This window comes from Galeopterus variegatus, unplaced genomic scaffold, assembly GCF_000696425.1.
Source record: "Galeopterus variegatus unplaced genomic scaffold, G_variegatus-3.0.2 Scaffold5739, whole genome shotgun sequence".
NCBI lineage: Eukaryota > Metazoa > Chordata > Mammalia > Dermoptera > Cynocephalidae > Galeopterus > Galeopterus variegatus.
The window spans coordinates 72,921-90,400 of NW_007731850.1; the positions used below are offsets into that span (position 1 = coordinate 72,921).

The following is a 17,480-nucleotide window of genomic DNA, read 5'->3' on the forward strand; positions in this document are numbered from 1 at the left end:
AAAAAAAAAAAAAAAAAAAAAAAAAAAAACTCGAGGATATTTGGTGCATAGCTCTATCTCCCATCCCTCATTTTTCAACTGGGGGCGCCTTGATAAACATGATCACTGGGAGAGCCATGTGACCATATTATAACTAAAACCACATTGTAAGGACCTTCCAATGTTATGACAATTTAGCCTCCTTGGACAGTCCGAGAGAAATCTATAATACAACAAATATGAAGGTTCACATTATTAGACTCCAGTGCTCACTGACAATCTGTTCTACTTCTGTCATTTCTAAGAATCTCTACCTTATAAAACGTCTTATATCTCTAAATCAAGCACCTTGAGGACAGTGACGCCCCCCACCTCAGCTATATTGCAGATGCATGAACCACACAATACATCACCCTTCAGAGGCTAACAGGTCTTCCACTTAGTGTGCATCTCCTCCAAAACTTTAGAAGAACGCACAAGATTAAATACAACGTTCCCAAGTTATAGGAAGCAAACTAATGCTGCAATTTAGTCATTTTGACTGTCATATTGAGCAAAACAGATGCTCAATGAATTTCCTCCATAAAAACTGACAATAAGCTGTAAGGCTTAGTTTTCGTGGATAGCAAGAAACATCTCACGTCTGAGGACTTGACTCAAAACCAAAATGTCTCATTTTTCACGGTTCCACATGTACTTGTCCAAGTACAGTATTCATAAAGAGCCGAAGAACAGTTTAATAATTAAAGTGCACAAAATCGAGAGGCAAAAGATTTCACAAGACCCCCCATAACTGCGGCCCTCCGTCAACCTTGCATGAAACAATTTCCTAGGAACAGAAACAGCTGTAAAAGAGTTTGCCAAGCAGAGTCAAATCACTTCGCAGTGCTACCAAGAGGAAACGTGTTTAGAGAGGAGGTCGCGGAAGCGAAGGCAGCGGAGCACGGAGTCCCCACCGTCCCGGGCCCCAGCAGCCAGGGGCGAGCATGTGCCGACCGCGGCAGGACGCGCGGCCCTCCCGGAGCCGCCTCCCGGGGCACAGGGCCCCGCCCGGCCTCACCCTCCCGATTCATTCATTCTGCACCGGGGGCTGCCGCGCTCCGGCGATAGCGCCCGGGCCGAAGGGCCGTGTCGGACCACAACCCCAGCCCAGCGTCCGGGCAACACCACGATTCCCGCGCGCCCGCGGCCTCCGCCCGGAGGTGGTCTAAGAGGCCGTGGAGGTCCGCGCCCAAACCAGAACCCCTGAGCCCCGCAGCCCCACCCTCCGCCGGCACGCGGGCCAGGCCTCCCCGGGCCGTGGGGCGGCCGCCTGGAACCCCCAACCCCCGCCACCGGGCCGCCCCTTCGCGGCCGGAAGTCTCCCCGGCGCCCCCTCCCCAGCGCCCGACTTCCCTCGCCGCCGCGGCAGACCCTCTTCGCGCTGCCTCGGGCCTCCTAGAGCGGGCCGCGGGCTGGAGGAAGCCAGGGATCGCGCTGCCCGCCCCGCCAGGCGGACGAGAGCAGAGCGGGGAGCCGGAGGCCGGCCTGGGCGGTTACCTTGATGATCCTGCGGGGCAACCCAGCCATCTTGTCAGATCCCGAGTTCGGCCTCTGGTCGTGTCTCCGGCTCCGCTCGCCTCACGCACGAGTGGAAGTCCCGGGCTCCACTTCCGGGGGACGTTGCCGCGCCCTCCGCTGCCGCTGCCGCCGCCGCCGCCGAGGCCCCTCGGGAAATGTAGTCCCTGTTCGGGCGCGGGCGGGCTTCCTTCGGACCTCGCCCCCTCCCCCGCGCTCCCCGCCCTAACCCCCGCCGGGGGTGGCGGAAGTGACGCGCCGCTGGGGCAGGGACTTGGGGGAGGCGGCGCCGAGTGGCGCCGAGCTCCGGTGCTCGTGGTTGAGCCTGCCGCGCGACGGTGGGACTGGGGGTCGGCGCCCGCAGGCCTCTCATCCGCGGCCACGCCTGCGCCGGTGAGCGACGTAACAGAGGCCCGGCCTCCGACGTAGCCTTTTCATTCATTCCTTCGTTCATTCAGCTTCTCTGCATTGCGCGCGAGTGGGGCTGGCGCTGCAGGGAGCCACTGCGGAAGGGCTGATCCGCTGGCTCCTTCCTCAAAAGGGAAGGCAAGACTGAAATTCGATAGCAAAGCTTCTAACTATGGGTCTTGCCATTATCCAGACCCTGGCGAAGGAGTTTTGATATTTAATTTTCGCATAAATCGGGCCTCTTGGACACACTCGTTAGACCCGGGGTAGGCTAAAGGAAAGGGTTTGGAGCGAGTTGGGGGCGGGGAAGAAGAATGGCTTCTTCGAACGCCTGGATCTGGCGATTGAGACTCAGAGTTGCTAGCTGGACGAATGACCATGGAGAGGATTATAGAACCCAGAGTAATCCCTACCAGAAGGATTACCCACAGAGTGCGGGGCCTCAAAGGAGGATTAGAGTGGAATGCCCGAAAATGGGATTGTTGGGCAAGCATTTCGTCCCGATGATTGATCACTTGCTATGAGATGGAATTTTTTGCAAACATTTTACTTCATCCTCACAGCAATCTTAAAGAGAAGATGTGGTCTCCATTTTACAGATAAGGCTTAGAGAGTTAACTTTTCCCAAGTTTATGGAGAAAGTGAAACTGTTTTGTCCCCATGCAGGTCTGCCAAGACAAGGTCCCTGAACTACTTATCCACAGTGTTTCCTAGCAGGGTAACACAGACAGTAGATGGTAAATAAATGAAGAAGTGTCAGGTGCTAAGTTAGGGGATGAGAATACAAAGAAGAAAAAACTGACTATTCCTTCCAGGAATTTAGAGTCCAGTGGTAGAGAGACAAACAATTAATTATAATCCAATGTGTTAAGGGCTATAATAGAAGTTCCTCCAAGGTGCTATTTGAGCACAGAGAGGCATTAAATAGTTGAGAACTAACTCAGGGAAGCTTTCTTAAAGACGTGGAGTCTCAAATGATGAGTAAGAGTCTTAACAGACCTGGTAGGGAAGAGCATGCCAGGCATAGAAAATAGCCTGTGAAGTGGCATTGAGCTGGGCAGAGGAAATACACAAAAGAAACAACTTGAATGCAAGAAATGTATTATTAACAATGAGAAACATTTTGTGTTGGGCACATGCTAAATGATTGCATCGATTATATCATTTAATTATTAAGTATATGAGGTAGGCTCTATTATTCCCAGGACCGTTTAGAAGAGAAACCAAGGCTCAGAGGTAATAATGAGAACTTTACATAACCAGAAGTCTGAAATGAGTGCTTCTGTAATTAGGAGAATCTGGGAACGTAAATGACACTGGACAAATATACTTTACAAATATTTTAGAGCTGCCTAGTTAGCTCAGTTGGTTAGAACATGGTGCTGATAACAACAAGACCCAGGATTTGATCTCTGCACTGGCCAGCCATCAAAAAAACAACAAAGGGCCAGCCCGTGGCTGACTTGGAAGAGTGTGGTGCTGATAGCACCAAGGCCACAGGTTCGGATCCCTATATAGGGATGGCCAGTTGGCTCACTTGGGAGAGCATGGTGCTGAAAACACCAAGTCGGGGGTTAAGATCCTCTTACTGGTCATCTTTTAAAAAAAAGAGAGAATATTTTACAGAGAGCCCAGGAGAATTCACCCTGGTAGAAAGAAAAGCAGAGTGATTGTTGGGTTAGAAGTGTGCAAATCTGTAATTTGGGCAGGGCTTGTCAAGGAAGGCACATCTTTGCTCCATGCTGCATCAGCCTGGGGCCGGAAAATCACCTTCCTAGATGGCTCGTAGGGTTGACAAGCCGGTGCTGGATGTTAGTTCTTGTCCAAGTGAGCCTCTCCCTGGGGCTTCTTGGGCTTCCCCACTGCATGGTGGCTGGGTTCCAAGAACATTCTAGCAAGCAAAAATAGAAGCTGAATAATAGCCTTTTTTTGACTTAGCCATGAAACTCACATAGCACCACGATTGTCATAATCTATCAGTCAACCAGCTACAAAAGCCTACCCCGTTTCAAGGGTAAGGGACATGGACTCCACCTCTTGAAAGGAGAATGGCAACATAGAAACTAGCAGAATATGTGTGATGGAAGGCATGGTTATGGCCAATTTTGGAAAACAGAAACTGCCACATGTATGATATTTGTCAGAGATATTTGCTTACTGACCACCTGCCTTAGAATCACCTGGGGTGCTGGCAAAAATAAGCATTCCTGGAGCCCTTCCCCCACAGATTCTAATTCTTTAGGTCAGTGTGGAGGCCTGAGAATCTGCATTTAACATCATGGGTAATTTTGATGAAAACGACAGATTTTGAACAAACAAAAGCAAAAAAAGTGTAAACAAGAAGAGTTGCCAGGTGCTTTCTTTTGGCTATTCTCTATCAGAACAGATCAGGAGTATCATGCATATTAAGATAGAGAACTTTGGAGACCTGGCCTGGGTTTGAAAACTTACATTTTGCTTAACTTCTCTGTCATTCATTTTCTTCACCTATAAAATATACTTACTTTCATATGGTTGTTGTGAAGTTTAAATGATGTAATATATAGACAGTACATAACACTTAGCAAGGGCTATTATTTTGTAATTCGACAAAACCAGGTATAGTTTCCTTTAGGGAACCAGATTTTAAAAACTTGACAGTATAGCCTTGTTTGGCAGAGGTTGATTTGATGGCATGAAATTCTTAGAGTATTAACACTTTAAAATACATATTTTCATGTCTCTCCTAGTTGTTTTTTCCATTCTTTTCCCCTTTGAGAACAGCTCACACTGTAGTCATCTGGAAAATAAAAACTGAATTTCCAATTCAAGTAAGTCCTGTAGAACAGGATATATTCTAGAAGGACAGGATGTCACAGGACTGAGTTGTGATTTATTCTCAAGTTAGAAGGCTGGTTAAGAATCTTATTTACATATCCATAAAATATGGATAAAATAAGGATACCTACAAAACTAGTTGAATCAATTCCTTCAAGGGAGGGGTGTTGGGCAGCTGGAGAACAGAGGTTAAAGGGAAACTTTTTACTCTGTACTTGTATATCTTTTGAATTTTGAACGATGTGAATGTTTTACCTATTCAAAATGTAATATATGTATTAAATTCACTAATTTCAACAGTTACTCTAAGAGGTATTCAGAGCTCTTTGGATGCTGATCAGGAATGGTATCATACACTCGAAACTTAGCAAAAAGATGCTGGGCCATGGTACTGAATAAATGATTACAGTGGCCAGATAGCTTTACCAAGCTGAACAATGCTAGGCAGAACTCTTAGTTATTAACCTTTTTTTTTTGGCTCTTCCCCAGGCCTCACTCTCTTCCTTGTTTCTTGCCAGTCTCTGCTCCATCTGGGACTCACACTGCAAGTACCTTTGCATTATGATATAGGAGAAGAGCAAACAAAGACCACTGTGTTGGAGGAATTAGAGGAGTTCTGTTCTACAAGAATCTCTTATTCCCTTGAACACTATTGTACTGCCTCCTGCTCCTTCCCTACCCCTTATCCCCAAATATTCCAAGTTTGCCGCTTTGAACCTATACTGGCAGAGATATATGTACTGTTTACCCTGCAGGCAGTAATTCAGGATGTTTATCCCTGAGCTCCTCAGACTCAGGGATCTTCTCCATCTTGGCCACCACTGTATCCCTGGTACACACACTGTATCCCAGAGTCTGCTACATGTAGGTTCTCAAAAAATATTTGTCAAGGGAATGAATCAATGAATGCAGGCTGAAAATGAACATCTGTTTGAGAATGGTTGACACAGATTCATGATCCGTAGATGAACGCTTACAGAAAGCACAGGATGTTTATGTTCATCCTTCAACTTTTCAGCTTGACTTCCTGAAGGGCAACAGAGCTTTTCCAGAAACTGCCTCATGCTTTGCAAAGACAAAATAGATCAGATCAGTTTGGAAATGGTATATCAATTGCCTTTCATAGAGGGCCTGATTCAATTCATAAGCATAGTCACAAGGGAGAAGTATTTGTTGGCATGTTCCCTTATTGTTTCTTGAAGCATAGGGAAACTGTTTTGTGGGCGATCAGGACAGAAGTATCTGAGAGAGGAGGGTTCATGAACACTTACTCAGCCAGGCAGTGGGTGGGGGAGGAAGAAAAGGCTGCACGCTGATTTAAAAAAAGAAAGAATGCCTACTGGCTTATATTCATACCTTCAACTTGAACAGCTGAGCACTTACAAACTGTTAACCAATACAAGGCCAGCCTATAAGAAGAACTGAGTAAGGTCATCCAGGGTCAGAGGCAGTCTGTAAAGAGCACTTTCTCAAGGTGGAAGGCCGTGGGAAAGATGAGACCCTTATTATTATCTCATCAAGAGAGTAATAAGGCTTTCCTTTGTTTAGTGCTTTATGCTTTACAGAGCGTTTTTGAATGTTACCTTACCCAGGGAGAGCCTTTACATGCACATACTGCTGGAGTGATTCTGTAGATCCCATCATTGACTCTACCATGTGCTTAAAAAGGTGGGTGGAGGGGGTATCCCCCCCGCCACATTTGTCTCCTTTCTTTGAGCCAGATCTCAGTGGAAACAGGTTCCCAGAGGATGGTGATTCAACACTTGGCCAGAAGCCTGGCTGGAGCAGGAACTCTGCAAAGCAGGGCTCTTTTCCCTGCCTCTGTGCACCACCCTTTCAGGTTCCCAGGGGGACATTTGCATTCCATGTTGTTGGGCTTCAGTTGTTGCGCTGTGTTAACTGCCTATGATTGCATACTGAGCCTACCCAGCCTAAAATGTTCTCCCACGTCCTCCCGCCTGGTGTGTCCCGCCCAAGTGTCTTTTCAGTACACTCCCATCACATTTCTTCTTCCCCTGCCATCAGCTGCCTATCTCAAGTCGTATGCACTTCTCATATGTTTTTTAGTTCTATCACTTGCTAGCTGCAGAAAACTGCCTACCTGGTTCTAGAATGATTACAACTGTTTTTGAAATCTTTGTTTTTCTTCTGAGTACAATGATTTGGGATCAGATATATTCTGGAGCAGAGATTTTCTTTCCTTTTTTTTTGGCAGCTGGCCAATGTGGGGATCCAAAAAGTAATTGTTTTGTCTTTTTTTTTTTTTTTTTGTAGCTGACCGGTGCATGGATCAGAACACTTAACCCTGGTGTTACAACATTTCACTGTAACCAACTGAGCTAACTGGCAAGCCCAGGAGCCCAGATTTTCAAACTTTGGATTGCTTTCTCACCTCTGAGGCTGTTTAAACATACAGGTGAAAAGGCCCCACCCAAGACCTTCTGTGTTCACATCACAGGCCCCATGCATCTGTGTTTTTAACAACCTCCACTGTGGTTTTTTTTTACCATATCTGTGTTTTTAGCAGTCTTCACTGAAGGGCCCAAAACTTGAGAGTCAATGTCATGTTATCTGACCTGTTCAAGAAAAACACAACAGTTGCAACAGTAACCTTGACTTACACTTTACTTGCTCCTACTTTTCTAAACTTTTCTGACCCAATGTCCATCTCTTTCTGCCTGCTTATTCAAATTGTCTCGGTTCAAGTGTTGCATATTTCCGATTGTTGGAGTTTAAGTCGGCCCCCAAGTGTTCAGCATTCCAGATTGTTGGGTTGGGGGGGGAGGGGAATAAATAACACCCCCTTTCTCCTGAAATTACAACCAATTGAAAGATACATGCAAGTTTCAACAGATGGAGATCACAGTATTGCCTTCATTATTATTAAAGTTGACTGGAGAACATAGTTCTAAATCTGCAGTCAGTTGGGCTTACAATATTCACCCCACCAGCCCCCTAATTGCAGGCATGGCCACCAGTCACTTAGCACAGCCAGACAACTGCGGGCCCCTTAACCCAAGGCACAGCAGATGAGAATGCATGAGGGCAGGAAGCAGGCCACTTAAAAAAAAAAGAAAAGAGGGAAGAGAAAGGAGGGGGAAAAAAAGAAATGGAGAAAGAGGGGAGAGGAAAAGAGAGGAAAGGGAGGGGGAGAAAGAGAAAGAGGAGAGAAAGAGACAAGGCTGAGCAGACCCAGTTCATTATTTTTAAGGTCAACAGTCAGAAAACTTCCCCCTCTTCCTTCCTAATCACAAAACCACTTGACTCAGACTTTGAGTTACTAAAGGTATGTTTTCTTAACCTACTACTTACTTTCTAAAGCAGCTCTCCGAAGACAACCCCAGACCACAGTCTAGACAATCCCATCCTTGCTCTGAATGTCCTGTGATGGATCACACCTGCACTCTTCTCCAACACCGTAATTTTCACATCTTGTTGCCTTTTCACACATGGTTCCCCACTTTATCTGCCTGCTGGTTTTTCACTCTCCATCACGAAGTCTTCCATATCCTCTCCAAAACACCTTGTACAGCATGTTCTAACAAATGTTCACTCGTAATAATCTGTTTACCTATTTCCTTCACCACACTATGCATCCGTTTGGGTCAGGGAGCACCATGTTCTTCTTTGCTGTGTGTTCAGCAGTAACATAATGCCTGGGCATATTCCCTCCTTCCTGTCTTCATTCATTCCCTGCCTATCATGTACTAGACACCCCCCTCCAAGAACAGATTTTTTTTTTTTTTTTAAAAGATGACCGGTAAGGGGATCTCAACCCTTGACTTGGTGTTGTCAGCACCACGCTCACCCAGTGAGCTGACCGGCCATCCCTATATGGGATCCGAACCCATGGCCTTGGTGCTATCAGCACCGCACTCTACCGAGTGAGCCACGGGCCGGCCCCAAGAACAGATTTTTTTAAATGAACAAGGTAGGATCTCTGATCTTGAACTTACATTCTGATAGGGGAGACAGACATTTAAACAGATTAATACACTTTGACAAGTTCTGAAATTGAGATATAAAACATACAATGAGGAGCATACATGCCTATAAGATACAGGGAAGGCGTCTTCATCCATTCAAGTCAATGAACACTTAAGTAGCACCCATAAGTGGCACGTACTATACTAGGCTCTTCAGGTAAAACTACCTCTATGGAGAGTGGATGGAGCCGGCCTGTGGCTCACTTGGGAGAGCGTGGTGCTGACAACACCAAGTCAAGGGTCAAGATCCCTTCCAATCATTAAAAAAAAAAAAAGGAGAGAGAGAGTGGACAGAGACATATATTAATGAAATTGTCACAAAATATGTGCAAAATGTTATTTTAGTCAGGGTTCTTGGTTTGCCAGCATAGAAACTGACTCAGGCCAACTTAAACAGAAAAAGGATTCATTAGGAGGACATCAGGTGGTTACAGACTAGCCTCAGAAAGCAGACCTGGCGTTTTGGAGCTAGGCAAGGAAGGGCGCCAGGGACTCATCTCCCCAGTCTTCTGTTGGACACTTCTCCCCGCCTTCCTCCAGCTATGCTGTTCCTGCGTCCAGAGCCTTTCGGATTTGGATTCCCATTTCTGACTGGGTTGGGCTGATGGGTATGGGAGTCTGGGGTCTAACTGCAGTTTATACTGACTTTCAAACATTCCATCACTTCCCAGCCCCCTCCTCATTCCTGCTTTCCTAAGTACTTGGTGCCACCAATTCCAGAGCCTTGGTGCAACCTGCAGGCTTGACTTTGCTCTGCTGTGCCAAGTTGGGTGCCATTGCTGTGTCTGCTGGCTTTCATTCTTGTTCTCATTCGGGTGTGATTTTTGAGAGATAAGGGCAAAAACATCTTTAAGTTGATGTATGGTGGTGTCTTAGAGGCAGTTTTCCTGCACACAGATTATTCACAGATTAGTTTTTAATTAACATTAAATTTATTGAAGTAACAGTGAAGTCTAGTTTTTCCTTAAGTTTTCAAGTTCAATTTACAATTATTCTATTTATAAGACTAACAAAATAATACTCGAGTAAATGAAATAAATTTAAGCATTTCAAATTGCATTTATAAATTTAACATTCAATTTTCTTTTCCAGTTCTTCAATTTTCTGATTAATATTTCCTAGTACCTTAATAATTCTTATAAATTAAGAAAATAAATTTGAATATGGTGACTCTCCTATTAAATGTTCTAATACTGCTTCCAAACCTAATACAATTCTTTTTACACCTTTCAAGAAGAATCAAAGGTCTAAATCAGTTACCTAATGACATATTTAAATCAGAATCACAATTCACAGGAAATACAAAGGCCTTGGGAACAAGTTAAGGTCTGTACCAAGGATACAGTAAGCAAAGTCCAGATTGTGGGAATCTATTAAGGACAAATGACCTGTTTTTTAAAACAAATAAATGCAGAGGGGAAAAGAAAGAAAAATGGAGGAGTAACTTATAAATTAAAGAGATCTTAAAGTGATATGATACAATGAAAATTCATGGATCTAATTTGGATCCTGATTCAAATAAGCAAACTAGATAGAAAATATGACATTTATGAGCTATTTAGAAAGTTGCATATTGACTGGATATTTGACAATGTTGAATGTGAAAAAAATAAAATTTTACACAATATTCATCGTATAATAATATTGTGGTTATGTTAGAAGAAAGGAACTCTTACCTTTTAGCATTTGTCATAAGCTATTTATAGATAAAATTACAGGCTGTTTGGGATTGTTTCAAAATAATATAGGACAAGGTATATGGTGGAAGTACAGATGAAAGAAAATTGGCCATGAGCTGATAACTGTTGAAGGTGGATGAGAGGTGTGTGAGAGGTACATACTATCCTTTCTAATTTTGTATATGATTGAAATTTTCCATGATAAAAACTTTTTGAAAGTTAGAATCACAAAGATAATCTAATAGGTCACAAAGCAAATCAAATAGTCCAAATTCTCTTATAGATTCTAGGTACTTAAATGAAAACAGAACACACACACACACACACTATATGTGTGTGTGTGTGCGTGTGCGTGTGTGTATATATATATACACACACACACCTAATAGTACTATTTTCCAATTGAATTTGAGACTATAACATGCACATACACACATACATGCACCTGCATATCTCTGTCTCTATCTCTATCTCTGTCTCTATCATCTACATCTCAGATTGGCATCTGAACTGGAGGCAGTCTTGTGGCACTTAGCCCTTAACTTGTGGGAAAGGAGAAGGATGGAAAGGTCAGGGTAGTTATTACCTTGGGTCACTCCTGCAATATCACTTCAGGCTGGCTACAACCTTCAAGTAAAGATTGCTGCTCCTCTCAAGGTAGCCTCTACAGGACTCTCTCCTTCTGGGATCTGGTAACTGCTCCCTCTCTTTGTCCCTTCAGTCCTGGACAGGCACAAAGGAATAGCCAGTGTTACTAAGTCCAGGTTACACTACTCCTTATGATTCCCCCCACACCACTCACACCTCCGTGAAGAAACCCTCCGTAAACAAATCCTCCTGGAATTATCTCAATTTGAGTACATCATCTGTTTTCTGCTGGGACCCTAATGGATATACCAATGTAAAGCTAGAAATCATTACTGTTTACTTTAGGCTAAATTAATTTTTTTCATTTTTAATTAATTACATTCATTAGGTTTCTCCTGACAGTCAAAAGGGAAGGATTTCATTTTAATGCCTAAGAAATAAGTGATCTCCTTGGCCTAGATAGTCACAAAAATTTATTATACAAGTTTTTTTAAGTACATAGAAAGTATAATGATAGCTAGCATTGGTTAAGTGCTTCCTACATGCCAGGTCCCTAAGCATTTTATTCACCTTCTGTTATTTATTCCACCCAACAATTCTATAAAGTAGTTATATTATTATCCTCCTTTTTCAAAGAATAAACTGGGACTCAAAAACATTAAGTAATTAAATTAACCAAAATAACATAGTTAAGAAATAGGGGGGTCAAGGTAGATAGATTTTCAGAATCCACTTGTTTACCTCTACACTCTACTGCCTCCCTAACATTATGCTGTGTAGAGGTTTAAAAATCTTGATTCTTGTTTGACTTTTAGAAAGGGCTCTAGGCTAAAAAACTTATGGGACAAAAGCCCACAGCTAGTGGGGCAAAAAGCCTATCTAATCAGTTCTAATCAAGTATATGTTGGTTCTCAGTTGATTTTTAGTATAGGGTTTTTAGGTAATGCATGTATGGGACAAAAGTCCTTGGCTAGGGGACAAAAGTCCACATCTAGCAGGCAATGGCCCATCTCATCAATTCTTTTTTTTTTTTTTCCTTTTTGTCTTTTTTCGTGTCCGGCAACGGATCGCAACTCTCAGTGTCGCGCCCGTACCGGACCGGACCGGCAACGGGATCGCAACCCTCGGTGCTGCACCCGCACCTCGCTCAGCCAGTGAGCGGGAACCGGTCTGTATGTGGGATCTGAACCCTCGGCGGGAGTGCCGCCGCGCTCCCAAGCGGCGCACTGTAGCAGTGCGCCACCGGGCCGGCCCCCATCTCATCAATTCTAATCACTGTTCAGGGATGGGATTATATACTTTGATTATTTAACATACTGATTGTTGTTGAAAGATGTTGAAAGAATTGCTGTAGGGAAAAAGGTGAAAAAATGTTTGCTAAGGGCAAGCTGTTGGTGGAAACTTTAGAGACAATTGTACTTAGATTTAATCATAAGAATGTAACTTTTGCTTAAATCATTTAAGGAGAGATTATATTTTGGATTAGATAATGATTGTAGTTTGATCAATTTAGCTTTTCACAAATTGTACTTTGGAATGTCACAAATTGTTAATTTAAATGTTACTAGTTTCTATTTTTTAAGCTATACTTGGCTATAGATAACTTTTGTCATGTTGCCCATGTCTTAGTGTCCTTTTGAAATGATTGAATCAACTGATTTTTTCTTGTGAAACTTCCTTGTCTTTACAATAAAAACAGAAACCAACTTTGAATCAGGACTGCACCCAGTTTTCTCCTTCTAACAGAGGAATTGCTGAGGTGCAGTCCCTTCAGGCTTCTCATTGCATTCATGTTGCTTTTAGTAATCTTTTTTTGCTTCTCCGCTACACAGGGAGAAGTGCAACAATGTTGGGCCTCTAGGACCTATACACGGGGGAAAAGAAGATGGTCCTACATACAGGCAGCCTAAGATCTTAAGGGTAGAGAAGACATAAATGTAAAAATCATTTGGAGTGTTCATAAGAGAGCTTTTGAAGGAAAAATAGTTTATAACTTATGGTCTGTATTGTAAGTAATACGGAGGACCTTATATTGTATTCAGTACTAATCCTTTATATTTCTTGAATCATTTGTGATTTAAATTATTTTGATTTTGTCACTTAAATTAGGATTAGATTCCACTGTTAGTAAAAGTTAATCAATGTAGCAGTAGCTTAAACAAGATAAAAGTTGACTTCTCTCTTGTAAAAATCCATAGTAAGGGGCCAGCCTGTGGCTCACTCGGGAGAGTGTGGTGCTGATAACACCAAGGCCACGGGTTTGGAACCCATATAGGGATGGCCGGTTAGCTCACTGGGTGAGCATGGTGCTGACAACACCAAGTCAAGGGTTAAGATCCCCTTACTGGTCATCTTTAAAAAAAAAAAATCCATAGTAGGAAGTGCAGGCCTCGGGAGCCTGGTTCACAAAGTCATCAAAAACCCACACTACTTTTAGCTGACTGCTCCATCATGCTAAGGTCAAAGCCCTCATCTTAGTATTCTCAGATGGTGACCATTACATCCACACTCCAGGGAGAAAGGATGGAGGTAGGAGGCAAAGAGTGCACGCCAGTTGTCTTTAAGGCAGTCACCTGACCACACCCATGATTGCAAGGAAGGTTGGGAAATGTAGATTTTAAAATTCTGGATAGCTATATAACCTGTCAAGGATTAGGGGTTCTATTGATATGAAGGAAGAGAAGAAATATAAAGTAGGGGATAATTAGCAGCTTCTGCTACAGATTTCTCAGTTTCGGGTCTTTTATCACTGTGATTAAAGGTATAAAATTTATCTTAACAAGGAAAAGCAAACACTTCTTAAAGAGAACACTCAGTGCTTACTAGGAAAACAGTGTCTTGTTTTTTGGTTAAATTTCAAATAAAAGTGATCTCCTAGAAAGGCTGTTTTAAGTGTTACCTGTCAGGAGTGAAACATTTATTAGAAACATAAAATAGATCTGCCGTTGTCCTCAGCCTCATTGCTTTTTCTTAGCACTCTATATTAGTCACATAGGCCTTATTTTTATTTCTTGAAAGAATCATACTAGGGCTAGCTGGTTAGCTCAGGTTAGAGTGAGGTGTTATAACACTAAGGCCAAGGATTTAGATCTCCTTATCAGCCAGTCGCCCCCCCCCAAAAAAAAATAAAATAATCGTACTACTTCCTATCTAAGGTCCTTCACATAGGGTGTTCTCTCTTGTCCTCTTCATCTGCCTAACTTCTACCCTTCCTTCAGATTTCTGCTTAATGTCAGGTCCTCAGGGAAGGATTTCCTGAGCCAATAGCCTAGTTAGATGCCCCTGGCATGTGCCCCATGGCATCCCCTTCCTCCAAGCCACTCAGCACAATTGTAATAAAATAATTCCATTATTATGCATCTAATATCTGTCATCCCTACTCTATAATCTGTAAAGACAAACTGCTTCTCTGGTGTCTGATACATATAACAGTTGCTCAATAAATATTTTTTAAATGAATGAATGAAGTAGAATAAATTTTAGGAGTTGCAGGAAAGCACCTAAAAGTGAAACAACTTTAAAATGAAAACTACATTGTAAGGATCTTTAATAATCTAAACAAGTCCTGATGATCTCTAGGAGGCTTACAGTTCTAAATTGGCAATATTCACAGGAAAGATGTTCACGATACATGGTTAAGTAGGAAAAAAAGATCTACTATGCATATGTATAGTTTTGTAAAAATGTATATTGGGGCCGGCCCGTGGCTCACTCGGGAGAGTGCGGTGCTGATAACACCAAGGCCACGGGTTCGGATCCCATATACGGATGGCCGGTTTGCTCACTGGGTGAGCGTGCTGCTGACAACACCAAGTCAAGGGTTAAGATCCCCTTACCGGTCATCTTTAAAAAAAAAAAAAAAGGGCCGGCCTGGTGGCGCACTGCTACAGTGCGCCACTTGGGAGCGCAGCAGTGCTCCCGCCGAGGGTTCGGATCCCACGTACAGACCAGCCGCTCACTGGCTGAGCGAGGTGCGGGTGCAACACCGAGGGTTGCGATCCCGTTGCGGGTCCTGGTCCGGTACGGGCGTGACACTGAGGGTTGCGATCCGTTGCCGGTCACGAAAAAAAAAGACAAAGGAAAGGAAAAAAAAAAATGTATATACGTGCATGAAGTTATAAAACACTTCATGATATGGTGGCTTCTCAGCTACTCTCACACCATAGTCTCTTGGTTTTCCTACCACCTCTCTCACTGCCACTTCTGAGAGGCCCTTGCTGAGGCCCTTCTCCATTTGACCTCCCAATGTTGGAATTCCCTGGGGCCAGGTTACAGGCTCCTTTTCTCTTTTTCTATATTCTCCCCCTATGTGGGCTCAACATTTCCATGGCTTTACATTTTCATCTAGTTCAATCTCTATCCTTCAAACACACCTCTCCAAATACCTTCCTCATTTTATATCTCCATTTGGATGTCTCAGAGGTATCTCAAACTCAATAACTCCCAAGTGGAAGTATTCATTTTCACCCTCATCACACCCCCAAATCTGCTCCTCTTTCAGGTCTTCCCTATCTCATGAGTGACACCACCAAGCTAATCATTAATGTGTCACCTGAAGTAACCTCTTCTCCCTCAACTCCTACATCAGTCAGCCCATCAGCAAGTTCAGTCATCATTTCCACTTTCAAAATATGTAGACTCTCTTTCCTTCTTGCCACCTCCACTGTCACCACCCCCATCAAATTATCACCATCATCTCTTGACTGTAGTACTGCAATAGCCTCCTTGTCAGACCTGCTTGCAGGCTTGCCACTCTCTGAACTAATAGGGCAGCCAAAGTAACCTTTTAAAATATAAATTGTGTAATGTAACTTCTCTTGCGCAAAACCCTCAAGTGACTCCCTATTGCATTTAGAATAAAATCTACACATATGTCCTATGTCCTAATTCCATCTTACCACCAAGACCTACAAAGCCCAACATGACCTGACTCTCACCCACCTCATCTTCTGCCACCCTCCTCCATACTGTGCACCCTACTCTAGTATATGGTAAGCTATTTCTATCCCATGAAGGGTTTTGTTGTTCTGTAAGCTTAAAGCTTTCTCTCCCCTCTTTCCCATCCGTATGGCTGGTTTCTTTTCTGGTCTCAGCTTTATGAGACATTCCCTTGACCCACTGAGTCTCCCTGTTGGTCATTAGTCCCCACTCTGCTCACAACCTTCATGACTTGTCCTCTCGGATCATCTTTGATCCATCTTTCTTTCACTTTGCACAGTGTTTGACACAAGTCCAGTTGATTGTTCATTCAAATCTTTTTCTCTTTGTTGTTCCTTCCTACAGCACAGCCAGAAAAATATCATAGGTGGCTTTGAAGGATGGACAAGATTGGAAGTGACAAAGATGGGTCATTTATAAGGGCTTCCATATGAGCAAAAATTAGTCCCCCAATATTCTGTGGGAAATGAAGAGACACATTACAGCAGACTACATTTATTTTTCATTATTGTGAACCTGTTTTCAATAATCACTTCAAGACAATGGTCCTTAACTTTTTGAGGGGTTTATCGATTCCCTTGAATACATGGTAAAAGCTATGGATCCTTTCTCAGAAAAATGTACAAAAATACAAAATTTGCAAATCATGGGGAAGGGCATACCCAGTCTAAACTTCTGCTTTAGCAGTCAATCATCTACTGTCCTGGATACTTACAGTGCTATCTAATTGTTCATTAAACAAATACTTACTGAAGACCTACAAGGAGGCCAAGAACAGTTCTAGATGTTGGTTTTGACTATCATATAGAACACCACAGAGGCATGTCCCTGTCTTCATGGAGCTTGCATTCCAGCATTAGAGACAGACATTAAACAAGCAAACAAATGATAATATAATGTCTCATAGTGGTAAAAGTTCTGAAGGAAAATAAAGAAGAGCAATGGGATAAGGGTTTGTGAGGCTGTTTTAGTGGTTCTTTCTGGGATGATATTTGAACAAGACCTGTATAAAACGAAGAGGTGAGAGAAGAGAATTGCTGGTATGGGAACAGAAAAGTGCAAAGGCCCATGGGTATTTTCTCCCTCCTAAGACAGAAGGCGAGGTCCAGGATTCTGCACATTTCTTTCTCCCATTATAACCAGCACACTTCTGAGAATGCAATGCTGGGTTTTTGGCTTGGGCCTCTGCAGATGCCCATTTCAAATGTCCAAATCCTTGTCCAAATCCTTGTCCCCACACTTCAGGGCTTCTCTGGTTTCCCCTAGGAAACCTTAATTCATCCACCAAGGAGAAACTTAGCGTTTCTCTGAATATTAACTAACATCAACTTTAAAAAAAGTAGTACTTAGGGGCCGGCCCGGTGGCGCACTGGATAGTGCGCTGCTTGGGAAGCGCGGCAGCGCTCCCGCCCGAGGGTTCGGATCCCACATACAGACCGGTTCCCGCTCACTGGCTGAGCGAGGCGCGGGAGCAGCACTGAGGGGTGCGATCCGAGCACTGAGGGGTGCGATCCGAGCACTGAGGGGT

General features: G+C 43.5%; 1 protein-coding gene across 1 annotated transcript in view; it reads right to left on the reverse strand.

The window, feature by feature from the left end:
- UBE2N (ubiquitin-conjugating enzyme E2N) overlaps positions 1–1,790 on the reverse strand; it is a 31,855-nt gene extending 30,065 nt beyond the window's left edge. The window contains exon 1 of the mRNA XM_008589898.1: positions 1,519–1,790. Within this exon, the coding sequence (XP_008588120.1) occupies positions 1,519–1,548 (30 nt within the window). The 5' untranslated portion in view covers positions 1,549–1,790. The remainder of the gene's footprint in view (positions 1–1,518) is intronic.
- Positions 1,791–17,480: the final 15,690 nt, after the last annotated feature.